Source organism: Triticum aestivum, chromosome 6B, assembly GCF_018294505.1.
Source record: "Triticum aestivum cultivar Chinese Spring chromosome 6B, IWGSC CS RefSeq v2.1, whole genome shotgun sequence".
In the NCBI taxonomy this organism is placed as follows: Eukaryota; Viridiplantae; Streptophyta; class Magnoliopsida; order Poales; family Poaceae; genus Triticum; species Triticum aestivum.
Genome location: NC_057810.1, coordinates 362,691,811 through 362,706,197, shown reverse-complemented (window position 1 = coordinate 362,706,197; position 14,387 = coordinate 362,691,811). Strand labels below are relative to the sequence as shown.

The 14,387-nt window shown below is 42.3% G+C and overlaps 1 protein-coding gene across 9 annotated transcripts; it reads left to right on the top strand.

Annotated features, from left to right (window-relative positions):
- The first annotated feature begins 372 nt into the window (after positions 1 to 372).
- On the top strand, positions 373 to 3,313 carry LOC123137168 (uncharacterized). 9 transcript variants are annotated; one of them, XM_044556782.1, is made up of 4 exons: positions 373 to 865; positions 2,265 to 2,300; positions 2,742 to 2,847; positions 2,962 to 3,313. In XM_044556782.1, the coding sequence occupies exons 1-4, from the start codon at positions 860 to 862 to the stop codon at positions 3,207 to 3,209; spliced, it is 396 nt and encodes a 131-aa protein (XP_044412717.1). In that variant the 5' UTR covers positions 373 to 859; the 3' UTR covers positions 3,210 to 3,313. The 9 variants fall into 9 exon arrangements, 1 of the variants encoding a protein (XP_044412717.1); XR_006467821.1 differs by lacking the exon at positions 2,265 to 2,300; XR_006467822.1 differs by having other exon boundaries at positions 375 to 2,300; positions 2,742 to 2,842.
- Positions 3,314 to 14,387: the final 11,074 nt, after the last annotated feature.

The following is a 14,387-nucleotide window of genomic DNA, read 5'->3' as shown; positions in this document are numbered from 1 at the left end:
CATGTACTCCCTCGGTCTCATATTAAATGTCGCTCAAACAGATGTATCTTACACTTTGATACGGCTAGATATTTTTATGTGATCAACATTAATATGGGACGGAGGGGGTATAATATGTTTGCATGGATTACTTCACACTGAATTTCAGCGAGAAAAACTATATTTTTTTGGCTATACACACAATTATACACTATACCTTTTTGGGCGGTGTACACTGCAATAATGATAGTTTTTTTGAGTAAATAATCATAAAAACTTAATAGTTGGATATTTTTTCTGCGGTTTCTATATCTTTTTGCTCAAAACTGAGTTGGGCTTTAGCCCAACACAAAGCCCAAACACTCGCGTTGTCGCGCAGATGCGCCTGTCACGCACACGTCAGTCACTCCAGAAGTTCCGATCCCCTTTCTCCTCCACTTCTCTCCTTGTCACTCCAAAATTGTTGTCTACCGATGAACTCCCTTATTGCCGCTAGTAATCGGCGTTGTCGATCTCACTCCCAAGCTCCCCTTAATTTCCTCTGTTGGTCTCATGACGCCACCTTGCTTATCTTCCCTGCACGCACTCCCCACAGTTCAGGTCGTTGGTGCGGCCATGGGTCTGGTCTAGGTACCGTGCGCCTCCTCGATCCCCCAGGCCCGTCAATAGTGAGGAGGCATAGCAGGGCTTGAGGAGCAGTTGCGTGAGGGAGTAGTTGATCAGTTGAGCTAGTCGAACTCGATGGTGGCGTTGCCGTCAGCGTGGATCGTCTCCCCTGCGGTGGCTGGGAGGTAAGCGAGTGAAGCAGCATGGAGTTTGAGGTTCCCCCGTGCGCGATGTTGGAGCTCCAGCATGCAAGGCACTTTTCAGCCTATGATGAATGCAGGTTTGTATCCACACCGGCTAGTTGCAAGGTCGCTAAGGATGTGGATAAGCCAATACAGTATAGTTCAAAGTACAAAGCAAATTAAGAACAGATTTTAGGTAATGTAGTCAGCATGGCCTAACAGGCGGAGTTTTGGGTAGATTTGGGTTTGTGCCTAGTAGTGCTTGGAATTGCCGAGGACATACAATGAAGCGGTACCAGCTCCTCTCTCCTTTAGTTTAATTTTGCGATGCAGATCATACAGATAGGTGTCCTGCCTGAGGACATTGGTTATGCACAGATTATTCCGTATGTTTGCTGCTATCAATGATTATTGCTTTTTTTTGACAAAAATCCCCTCTTTATTCACTCGCTATCAATGATTATTGGTGATGATAACTTGTTAGTCAAAATTCTAAATTTATTGAGGCCCCATCCACTTTTTCCTGCCATGCGACCAGTATCGGCAATGTTAGGCTCTGTACCCTACATACTATATCGATGATTTATGAATTCATACATATATTTGCAACTGGCTATTGTTTTAATATTTCTCAAAGAGTAATTAAATTTAAATAACTTGCGTTCTTGTATAAAATATAATGATGAGTGGACGTTGTCACTATAAGATCGCATTATATAATAAGTGTTTTCATTGAATGTTCATGCATTTTTTCCAATGTTTCTCTAGAATAGTAGACTATATCCTTCCTATCATATAGTGTGTAACATTCATGTTAGCATAGATAAGTCAATTTATTAAATTGAAGAGATTTTGCAGGAAACTAATTATCCATGTACTCGTGCTTATGTAAAAGGCTGGCAACATCATACAGAAAGTGTGTATTTTAGTTCATTACTTGGAAAATTTATTTGTAGATTATGTACTTGACCACATCATCGTCATCGCTATCTTCATCATTTGATTATCCGCGGTCCATCTCTTTTGGTGACTCTTGAGAATGTTAGGTATAGATGTCCATGTTTTTATCGTTCCAACGGATCTTCCTTCCTTTTTAATATGATATTTTGCATGTAGTTTTTGGACCTCTTCTGTTGTCTTTCCATAGCTATTTCATAAGTTAAGTGAGTGGTTCTCTCAGTTGGTAAAAACAGTCTGAAATAGTCATGCTTCTAGCTATACCTGCCAATGTTCATACGAGAAAATTGCACCACGTTGTTGCACTTACCGGTTGGCTCTATGAAGTTCAAAATTTTCATATCAGTACATTCATGTTCAAGCTTCTTAGTTCTGGATCATTTAAATATTAATATTGGTTGTTCTTGTTCATACTAAAATTCAACCCTATACTTTTTCGGATGGCTGGGGTACAACTTACATATCTTGTGATGTTTTTCTCTGTCCTCAATTTTGATTCTGTGCACCCTTTGTTACTTGTATATCCATTTGAGCGACAAGCTTTTTGGAATGGAGGGAGTACAACTTACATATCTGGTGATTTTTTTCTCTGTCCTCAATTTTGAAGTTGTGCACCCGTTGTTACTTATAGTCCTTGGTTGCCATCCCTCTATTGTACACAATGCATTTGTGAACATAGGCAACATGTTATTTGAGGCCTTGACAATAGAAATATAAATATATATTAGTTAGTAAGTATAACTGGAAAAAATATGTATAGTTAGTTTTTTTTTCAATCAAAACCTGAACACAAAAGTATTAACTTGAGGGAAATGTAAGTATGGAAATGGAGCGGTTCTGGTCATGTTAATTAATCTAGGATGTACATATTAAAGTTCTTCTATTTTAGAAAAAAATCATCGATCAAGCATAGTTGATCCATTTCTTATAATGGTTAATATTTAGTTCATTTATCTGACAATAATAAATCATGCAAATTAATTGCTTTTGTGCATAAGATGGTAATGCCTACTGTAGGTGGAGCAGTCGCTGGAAGGGGCAAATGGGACAATCTTGGAGATCCAACGGAGACTGAGAGCAAACTTTGAACACAAAAGCAGGGCAAGGAATCAGTTCTGGTCAAGTTAATGAATCTAAATTTATATATTTTGTTTTTCTATTTTAGCATAATCTAACAATCAAGTATCATTGATCTACCACGCAGTGACCATAATGTAAAATAATCAATATTGTGCAGAAGATACCTGCTGGAGTCGTTGGTGTCGTTGGGTGGAGTTAATTGGACAATTGAGGATATCCAACAGAGATTTGGCGATATCCAAGGGGCGCCCATATGAAGGTGAACACGAAGTGAAACTTGGAAGCGCTTGCAAGTCTGACGAACTTGGAAATTCAGATTGGTTTCAGGTGTGCGTGATGGAGTTATGTTCTAAAAATTGTGTTACATTACATGTGTGCGCCGATCCAGTCTCTGATCTAGCTTGATGTTTGTACGTGAGTATTCGTATTCTAGAAAAAACTAATCAGGAAGAAACTTGCCATCGGGCAAGTGCTAACAAAAGCAAAATTGAATAGGTTAGCTTGATCAATCCGGCATCCACAACTTGGCAATTGCTTTCCGGCCAGATGCGCTGGATTGCTATGGCTGGATGCTAACAATAATATATGTGTGTTAGTTAATACACTGTATTACTGTACAAAGTAATCAAGCAATCAACCTCTTGTACTTCACGTTTGTCCGATCAGCTTCGTAGAGTTTGAGCTAGCATGCATGGATCTCCGCTCCTTGGGAACGCACGGGAGAGGACGACTTTCTTTCTTTTCTTATGAACGCATGGGAGAGAGGACGGGTGGGTTTTTCTAGGGTATAAAGGCGTAGTCTCTTCGGTGGCATTGGTGGGTAATTTTTTGTGAAATTATCATGATCTAATGGATGTCATTAATTTTGTACTAAAATTAACGGTTAGATGTTTCTAATTTTTGTGGGATTTTCTAGTTTAATTCTTTTTTCTGGTTATCCCATCAAACACTTTTAATATATAATAGATTATGCAAGATGTGCAGGGTTTGGCATACGCAAGCGGGCAAAACACAGGACAAATGCCTACATTGTCTGCTCAAGAGAAGGGACGCACAAACAGACTGTGTCAGATTATCACCGGGTACGTCAGAAGACATCAAAAAGGATTGGCTGCAAAGCAAAGATTAGAGTCGAAAAAAGGAAGGATGGCAAATTTGTGATAGAAATGGTTCAACTCAACCACAATCACAAGATGCTGGAAAGCCCCGGGATGCTTTTGCACATGCGATCGCACAAAAAAGATGATCCTTTGATAGACCAGTTAGTGAAAGACATGCAACTGGACAACCACACACATGCTCAGATGATGTCGATGTTGTCGCGTATGTTCGGTGGTCTGCAGTACATGGGACATACTAGCCGCGACTGGATAACAAGTAAACACGTAACAGAGCATATCTCTTGAGCATTCTGTCGGTAATTATTCCCTGTTTGATGAGATGAGTTTGCATTGTGTCTGAAAATGCAGGAAACAGAAGTTTACCAGAGAAGAGTCTGAAGATGATGTCAAGAAACTTCTGGATTTCTTCGAGAAAATGCAGAAGATAAACCCAGAGTTCTTCTATGATTATGACGTTGATGCAGATAACCGTGTAAGAAACATATTTTGGGTGAACGCAAGTTGCAAAGGGTCATATGAAGATTTTGGAGACTGCGTTACATTTGACACGACGTATAAAACTAACAAATTCCACATGGCGCTGGGAGTCTTTGTGGGGGTGAACCATCATCTACAGAGCAACATATTTGCTGTTGCACTCATGCGAGATGAAACAATACCATCATTTGAGTGGGTTTTCAAAACCTTTCTAAGGTGTATGAACAACAAGCCGCCAATCTGCATGCTCACAGGTACAAAAAAAAACACCTGCATACTTATGTTTGTTTGGTGCACTTATATTTCTTCCATTTATCTTGCACACACGCAAAAAACTTAATAAAAAACACTATTTGTGACTTCTCAGACCAGTGTTCTTCGATGAAGGCAGCATTAAAAACTATCCTCCCACAAACTCTGCATAAGCTATGTCGGTGGCATATCATGAAGAAGTACAAAGACGACCTCGCCTTGCTATATAAGGCGCACGAGAAACTCAAGGATGAACTCAATGCGGTGCGAACCACCCACTAATGCCGTCAGAATTTGAACAAGCATGGAAGAACCTCATTCAGAGGTACAACTTGTAAGGCGACGAAATGATGAATTCGCTGTGGGATGACAGGCACGAGTGGATCTCGGCTTACTAGAAGGAAATTTTTTGTGCTCGGATGACTTCCACACAGAGAAGCGAGAGCATGAACCGCATACTGAAGAAATTTTTTGTCAAGGAGAAGCATGATCTCCATCTGTTTGCTCAGCAGGTGGATAAGTGCATTCAGACCAGGAAGGCCGTCGAGCACGCAGAGACAGTAGCAAATGAGGTAAACAAAATGTCAATCAAAAACTGCTAAAATATGACTACAAAAACAAACAATTTTTTCATTTCTCTGGTTCTTAACAGTGCATTTGTGATCATGCAGTCAGAGGTAAAAACAACAACCAAGTTTGGGTTCGAAGTTCAGCTATCAAAATTGTATACAAGGGCAGTGTTTGCAGATTTCAAAGAAACACTCTATCGTAGCACTGCATTCAGAGTAGAACGGTGCCCTGAGAACCCGACAAAGTATCTCGTACAACACTACAACAGATCGGATGCATTTGACTGGGCAAGGCATAATTTCCAAGTGGTCACGTCGATGAAGAGAAAGGTGTCTACGAATGTGAGTGCAAACTCTAGACAAACACAGGTGAGACTCCTAGCAAAAAATATTCTAGATTCTGATAATCATGCACGAAAGCTCACTTACTGAACTTTAAAAGTCCACATACATGAGTAATTCACAAAACCAAATGAAGTTCACTTCTTTAAAAATGAACAAATAACAAAAAAAATATGTGTTTACTAATTTCATGCAGTTCACTTACAAAACAAAAAAAATCGTGTGTTTGTCTGCAGGGCTCTTTTGCGTCCATGTGTTATTCATGCTTTCTCATTTGAGAGTACTCAAGATTCCTGAGGTGTACATCATGAAAAGATACACCCGTAACGCAAGATCAGATGCAATGTTTGATAAAAGGGACTACGAACAAATAGCACCAGATGGAACCTCGCTTTTTGGCCGTAGAAAATTGCTGACAGAAACAGCAATGGACCTTGCAAACAGCGCGACAAGGTCCAACGCCGGGTTCCATAGAGCGTTGTCTGGTATGAGGGCACTGATCGAGGAAGTTGACGTGCTCAACGAAGAAGAAGAAGAAGCGGCAAAACTAAAACAAGCAGAGAAATCCCAGCATGACAATAATGCCGAGCAAGTAGAAAATACTGAACACAACGGAACTGGTGCTATCAAAAAAGAAACAATTCTTCCACCTCCTGTTTCAAGCACAAGAGGAAGGAAGAAAGGGGGCGATGCAACCAAGAAAAAGGTGGCATGCAAGGAGAAAAATGATGACAAAAACATTAAGCCACAGCCTGACCTGGACAGTGATGGTCACCCATTGGGAGTAAGAATGGGCAGAACATGTAATGAAATCAGCGGCCACAATTCCAGGATGTGTACAAAAAGAAATGAACAAGAAAAACGAGGACATGGCAATGCACAAGCAAACAAAAATTCCACTCACAACACTAAGAAATGGACGAAATCGAGACGTTGTAGCATCTACAAAAAGAGGAAGAGACACAATTCAAGAACCTGCCTCAAAAGAAAAAGAAAAAGATCAGAAAATGAGGAAGACGAAGAAGGTGAGATCAAAGAAGAAGATGGTGACATAACTGAAGAAGAAATGGCTTATGAAGAAGCAGATGGAGAAGAGGAGGAAGAAGAAGAGAGTGCAGAGGACGAAGAACGTGAAGAAACTGAAGAAACAGTGGCTTATGAAGAAACAGATGATGAAGATGATGAAGAGGAAGAAGAGAGTGAAGAGAGTGCAGAGAGTGAAGAGGACGAAGAACATGAAGAAACAATGCCAACAAGACCACCCCAAGGAAATGCTACTGTACAGAAAAAACTGAGAACAACACCACTTTCAAAAAACAAGCTAGGAGCAAAGAAGGATGCAGTTCACAGCGCTGGAAAATGAAAACCACCATCAACCAGCACACGGGGATCAAAGAAGGATGAAGTTCTCAGCACTGGAAAACAAAAGCAGCCAACAACCAGCACGTGGGGAGCAAAGAAGGATGCAGTCCAGAGCGCTGAAAAATCAAAGCAGCCATCAACCAGCACGCGGGAATCAAAGAAGGATGCAGTTCGCAGCGCTGAAAAACCAAAGCAGCCGTCAACCAGCACGCGGGGAGCAAAGAAGGATGCAGTTCAGAACACTGAAAAACGAAAGCAGCTATCAACCAGCACGTGAGGGGCTACAAACACAAAGGTGCAGAGACAAGAACCAGCAAAACCGTCACAGAAAACAAAAGAAAGTGCGACATTAGACACGCTCCAGTCACCGCGCAGAAGCAGCAGGTTAACGACCAAATAGGTGATCTTCAATAAATTAATCATATGCATAGCAGATTGCTTATCTCTATGACATATGTATCAGTTTAAATTTTGTGTAAACACAAATTTCCCGTTGACTATGAGTTATTCAACTAAACCATGTAAAGAGAAAATGGTATATAGAGTATACCATATATATGGCAGTCTAGAGTAAAACACTGACACATTTTGATTCAAAAAACCATGTAAAAAATGCTGTTAGCTCACTGGCAGCACGAAGTTCAGAATAATAATTGAAGCAGTTCAGATCACAAAAGTGCTTATTAAAAAACACATCAAAAAGATGAAGCGTTCAGCACGCAAAAGTACTTATTACAAATGAACCTCATAACCTTAGCCAATCACGTCAAACGTGATTCTAACCATACGATCCTCGAGTTCAAAGAAGTTGAGGACAACAACTTGCTCAGACTTCAGGCCACTATCAATGACAAATTCCTTCCACCCTTTCTGCAGACACAGCCGCTCGTCAACGCCTACACTGTACTTGGCTGATTTAAGGTATCCATTACCAAGAACAACTTGAAGAATTCCTTTCTTCTTGAGCCGGACATACCTAACAGCTCATTGAGGAATTTTCTGAAAAAGTAATAAAACTGTTTGAGAACGATACTAGCGGTACAATTCTCATACTGTGCACAGAGCTAGATGAAGTGCACAACAGTCCAACAAGCAGTACAGATAAAACGCATTTCAATATGCAGTATGGAACTTGCAAATATGCAGTACGCTTTGAACTATCATGTAGTACTAGAGACTACCTACATGTAGTACACACCATATAAATTGGGAAAAAATGTGGAAACATGTAGTGCTCAACTAATATATAAGCAGTTCACATATTGTAACCATGTAAACTAAAACACAAGCTGCATGCACACAAGCAAAAAAATAAAAACAAGAAATAAGAACACATTGCAGTACACTTCAAAAAACAAAAAAAGCGTGTTCCTAAAATACTAAAAGTTCAGAATACAATGGAATTATACAAAAAAACACAAAGAAAAAAAATCATATCTAACAAAACATACCATCTTGTAGTGAGTCTCCACATCTGTTGGCGTAAGCTGATGGCAAAAGGACTCGTGCAGCCAAGGCCACGCCGAAGCAGGGCAGAATAGAACGCAGAAACATTGATCTGGCCCATACCAATCCTTCCGTGAATACTGTACCATATGCAAGCTCCTCGGCTCGCCCAGTTCGGTACAATACCTTCCCACCACGATGAGCACGACGGGCCTGAGAGCAAGCTGAACAATCGCATTGCGTCGGCACACCACAACCATGGCCGCAGCAGAAGAGATACACGCAGGGGCCTGGAGCCATTGCAACAAAAACCTATAAAAGTAAAAAAATAATTATAGGCTGGAGAAAGGAGAGAACTTGCGGCTAGAGGAGAAATGAAATGCAAAGGAAGGGTATAAGTTAGCCTTCATTTATATAAGAGGAATGCAAAAAGGTCAAAGCTGAAAATTAAAGGGGACTTAATGAAAATTATGTTCCCAAGAATAAAGGACAATCAATAAAGGCTTATGTTACCAAAGAAAAAGGAACAAAAAAAGAAGGTGTACTTTGAGTGCAGCAATTCAGACGAACAAAACCGCAGATCATTAAATAATAATACTCTAAAAAATTATAATCCACAAACCATTTTATGTGTGCAGTTCTCCAAATTCCTACCAAGAAGTTCACTATATTTGTGCATGAAGTGCAGTACATGCTCAAAATGAAGCAAAAGAGAAGCACTTTCGCGCAGTGCACAAAGCAAAAATTACAACACTTGATGTAATCCTTAAATGTAAGTTATGCAGTCCGCAGCATTGGCATAGCCAGTCACAACTTTTTGGCACAAAGAAGGATGCACGCAGTGCAAAATGTGTATACCTGCAGCACATGACTATGACGAATGTAGTGCGCATAGGGGCACAAAAGCAGTGCTCACCCGTACACTAAGAAAAAAGGATACGTAAGAGGAAACACAATAAAGAAAAATGATACCCATGCAGTGCACAAAAATGTAGCGCAAAACACGTGTAGTACGGAATGAGTGCACATGCAGTACTGAAACTAAATCAATGCAGTGCACGGATGATTTACTAAAAAGCAGTGCACGCCTAAGCATTGAAAAAGATACAAAGGAAAAAAATTGACCATCCAGGTGAGCCGGCCCCAGCCAGTCTCGTAGTAGGTCTGTGCCCACAGAAGGCGAGTCGTTCTGAGTCACAATGCATGGGGCCGGCCACACATGGGCCCACGGGTCAGAGAGCATATAGCTGCAAGCGTCGTGTATAAGCGCCCAAATAAGTAACCAGAGGAGTTCGACCGGTATGCCTCGCCAGGACTTATAAACAGGTCGGGCGCGCCTTTCGCGGGCGAGGTGGGACTAAATGTTAGGACGCACACACAGCGAACCGGGAACCAGCCGTGCTCACAGGCCGACTTAGGCCCAAATGCGTCTCTTCACTACCCGAACATTGGCCCAACAAGGCCGACTAAGAAAAAATAATAAGTTCAAAAAAAGTGGGGGGGCACCCCCCCTTTCCCTACCCCTCCCGTACCAGGGACTGCAGTAAGTACATGCAAAAAAAGATGCAGTACATAGCGGTAAAAAATGCAGTGCATTCAGTTACTCGATGCAGTGCGGCATGGTAATCCAGTTCCCTATTACCTACATGAACAAATACACGGCATAGAACACAGCAAAAAACTCATAAAATAGAGGAATACATTGTACTTTTTTTAGGGGCTGCACCAAGGACGCGCACAAAATGGTGAAGTATGCACATGTAGACACAAATGCAGTTCTGTATTGTAGAAGATGTAGTGCATGCCTATAACAAATGCAGTTCATTATCACGCAGGATGCATGTATAAATGTAACAAAAAGCACATTCGCACAAAAAGTGATGGTTAAAAAAATTTACTAATCAAAAATAAAATAAAAGCACCTTAAAAAAACCATGTTCGCATACAACCACCCAATCGGAGCAGTTCCATCGCCACAAGCCCACGATCACAGATGCAACACCAACCCACGATATGCAGAACCGCATCGTCAGCGTGATCGTGCAGTTCATCCGACGCGGCCATCCCACCCCGCGCCCTCCCCTTAAATTCAGACCCCTGCCAAAGGCCTTCTCATCCACAACAACACAAGTACCATTGCGCTATCACCAAATCGCTCCATATCAACGCAAAAGCAACAAGCCCTGCTGCCGGCAATGACGTTCACCGATGAGTACAAGGGCGACAAGGCCGTGGAGGCGCACGGCAACACCAAGTTGCACGTCATCCACACCGATGACAAGAAGCAGATGGCGATCTCCCTCGCGTAGTACGAGCGCCACCTCAGCCTCCAGCACCACAAGATCGTCGGCATTGATCTCGAGTACGACAACGAGCCTGAAGCAACACTGAAACCCGCCCTCTGCCAGCTCTCCATCGGCAAGAATCATCTAGTGCTGCTCTTCCAAATGAGCGCCTCTGAAAGGTGCACCGTCTTTGACAACTTCCTCGCCGACCCCAGGTACACCTTTGCAGGATTCTCCATCGACGGCGACAAAACCAGGCTGGAGCGCGTCAAACTGGAGGTCGCCAACTTCGTCGACATCCTGAAGGAGTGGAGGGTGCCCGAGGCAACCAAGGCGTTGGACTCCCTTGGAGACGTCTCCGGCATGCTCATCGACGACTACTACAACAACATGAAGAAGAAGATCACCGACGACGAGCACAAGAGCTGGGCCACCTTGCCTCGGTCCATGAGGCACATCGAGTAAGCGACAATGGACGCCTACGCAGCAGACGAGATATGGAACCGCATCACCCTCACCCAGGACGGCCTTCACCGTGCAAAGCTGGAGAAGGAGGAGCCCCCCAAGAAGCGCGCCAGGAGCAGCTGGGGATGGGAAGAGCCTAACTGGTGAAGAAGAAGATGGTGCCGGCCAAGAGCCAACAATGCCAACGTTGTTTTAGAATTATCAACAAATTTGCTTTATGTTGTTTGCTTATGTATCGTTAGTTTGCTTGTGTGCTAAACTTAGTTTGCTTGCCATGCAGACTCGCTTGTAATGATGTACCTTGATTATGTTAGTTTGCTTTCTGTTCAACTTAGTTGTGCAAGTTGTGTATGAAATTGTCGTACAGAATGCAAACAGGACGCATGCAGTGCAAGTTGTGTATGAATGTAGTACAGACTCTGTCGAATGAAGTATTAACATACCCAACAAAGCAGTGCACAAACCTAACTTTGAAAAAAAGAATACATAAGAGCAAAAACACAAAAAGAAAAACGCAAACACGTAAATAATCAATGCAGTGCAGAAATATATGAACGTGCAGTACAGAACCATAATCAATGAAGTACAAGTATGATTTACTAAGCAGTGCACTCTCATACATTGGAAAAAAAGACTATATAATAGCAAAAACACGGAAACAAAAAATGAGAACTGTACATGCAGTATGGAATGCGTGCACATGAAGTACAGAACCCTAATCAATGCAGTGCACGCCCCGACATTGAAAAAACACCTAAAACAGAAAAATACAAAGAAAAACAAATTGACCACCCAGGTGCTACCGGCCCCAGCCAGTCTCGTAATAGGTATGCGCCCACAGAAGGCGAGTCGTTCTAAGTCACAATGCATGGGGCCGACCACACATGGGCCCACAGGTCAGAGAGGATAGAGCTGCAAGCGCTGTGTATAAGCGCCCAAATAAGTAACCAGAGGAGTTCGATACAGCGGCCTCGCCAGCGCTTATAAACATGTCGGGCGCGCCATCCGCGGGTGAGGTGGGACTAAACATTAGACCGCACACAGCGCACCGAGAACCAGCCGTGCTCACAGGCCGACTTGGGCCCAAATGCGTCTTCACTATACGAACACAGGGCCAGCAAGGCCCACTAAGAAAAAACAATAAGTTCAAAAATAAAACATCAAAAAGAAAAATGAGAAACATTTTTAAAATGAATAACAACAAACAAAAAAAATGTGCATCGGCACTGCCAGAAACTATTAATAAATAAAACGCTGGAAGCCCGATGTCAACATACAAATGTAGTCCGCGACGTATAACAATGCAGTTCTCCACGTGGAAGCACGAAGTATTCTTTTTTTTCTGAATTGCAGTTATCTTCACTCTGCAATGCAGTATGGCTAAAATGAAGAATGCAGCCCTATTACTTAAGCAAAGTAGTCCGACACCCCTACCCACACTACCCTCCATCCACACAAAAGTTGTATTACCACATAAATCAAGAGAAGAAAAGAAAGAACTCCATCAAGAGAAGAAAAGAAAGTACATCTGTGTGAATCCTAATCCGATATAGTGCAGTACACTATGTGGACCCGAGCAGTTCTGTTCTGATAGAAAATAAGTGCATTGACTTGGACAATTAACCAAAAACACAATCATCACATTTTCTGACAGTTGCATCAATACATTGAACTATTCACGAAAAAAGAGTTGACGACGTTCCGGATTTCCAACGCACAAGCAGAGCCTCCTCATAGCAGAACCTCTCTGCAGTTGCCATGTAACTTAAAACAGAGCCCCACCATGCTACCGCCCCGCTCCACCTCTCCCACGTCCTGTCAAGGAGAGCAGCGGAGAGTAGAGGAGAAAACACAACTTCTTCATCCCCCCAAAAACCCCATTGCATCTTCTTCTCCACAATCCTTTCACTAACCTCTCTCTCTAGAAGAAACACGAGAGAGCAGAGGAGAGTCATGGCGGATGCACCTCTGCACAAGCTGCACCGCAAGTACACAAGGGAGCTCCACGACGTCCACCTCCACGGCAATCACAAGCTCCACGTCCTTTGCACAAGTGATGACCCACAAGTGTAGGGGGTAAATCGTAGTCCTTTCGATAAGTAAGTGTGTCGAACCCAACGAGGAGCAGAAGGAAATGATAAGCGGTTTTCGGTAAGGTTTTCTCTGCAAGCACTGAAATAGTAGGTGATAGATAGTTTTGTGATAATATAAATAGTAACAAGCAACATGTAAATAAAGTAAATAAAGTGCAGCAAGGTGGCCCAATCCTTTATGTAGCAAAGGATAAGCCTGGACAAATTCTAATAATGATAAAGGAGCTCCCGAGGACACATTGGGAATTATCGTCAAGCTAGTTTTCATCACATTCATATGATTCGCATTCGGTACTTTGATAATTTGATACGTGGGTGGACCGGTACTTGGGTACTGCCCTAACTTGGACAAGCATCCCACTTATGATTAACCCCTATTCAAAGCATCCGCAACTATAAAAAGAAGTATTAAGGTGAACCTAACCACAGCATTAAGCGTATGGATCCATATCAGCCCCTAACGAAGCAACGTATAAATTAGGGTTTAAGCTTCTGTCACTCTAGTAACCCATCATCTACTTATTACTTCCCCATGCCTTCCTCTAGGCCCAAATAATGGTGAAGTTTCATGTAGTCGACATTCACATCACACCACTAGAGGAAAAGACAGCATACATCTCATCAAAATATCAAACGAATACCAAATTCACATGACTACTAATAGCAAGACTTCAAACATGTTCTCAGGAACAAACGTAACTACTCACAAAGCATATTCATGTTCATAATCAGAGGAGTAATAATATGCATAAAGGATCTGAACATATGATCTTCCACCAAGTAAACCAATTAGCATCAACTACAAGGAGTAATCAACACTACTAGCAACCCACAGGTACCAATTTGTGGTTTTGATACAAGATTGGATACAAGAGATAGAACTAGGGTATTGAGAGGAGATGGTGTTGGTGAAGATGTTGATGGAGATTGACCCCCTCCCAATGAGAGGATCATTGGTGATGATGTTGGTGATGATTTTCCCCTCCCACAGGGAAGTGTCCCCGACAGAACAGCTCCGCTAGAGCCCTAGATTGATTCCGCCAAGGTTCCGCCTCATGGCGGCGGAGTTTCGTCCTGTAAGCTTGCCCACGATTTTTTCCAGGGTAAAAGTGATGATATAGCAGAAGATGGTCGCCGGAGGCCCACCAGGGGGCCCAGGAGATAGGGGACG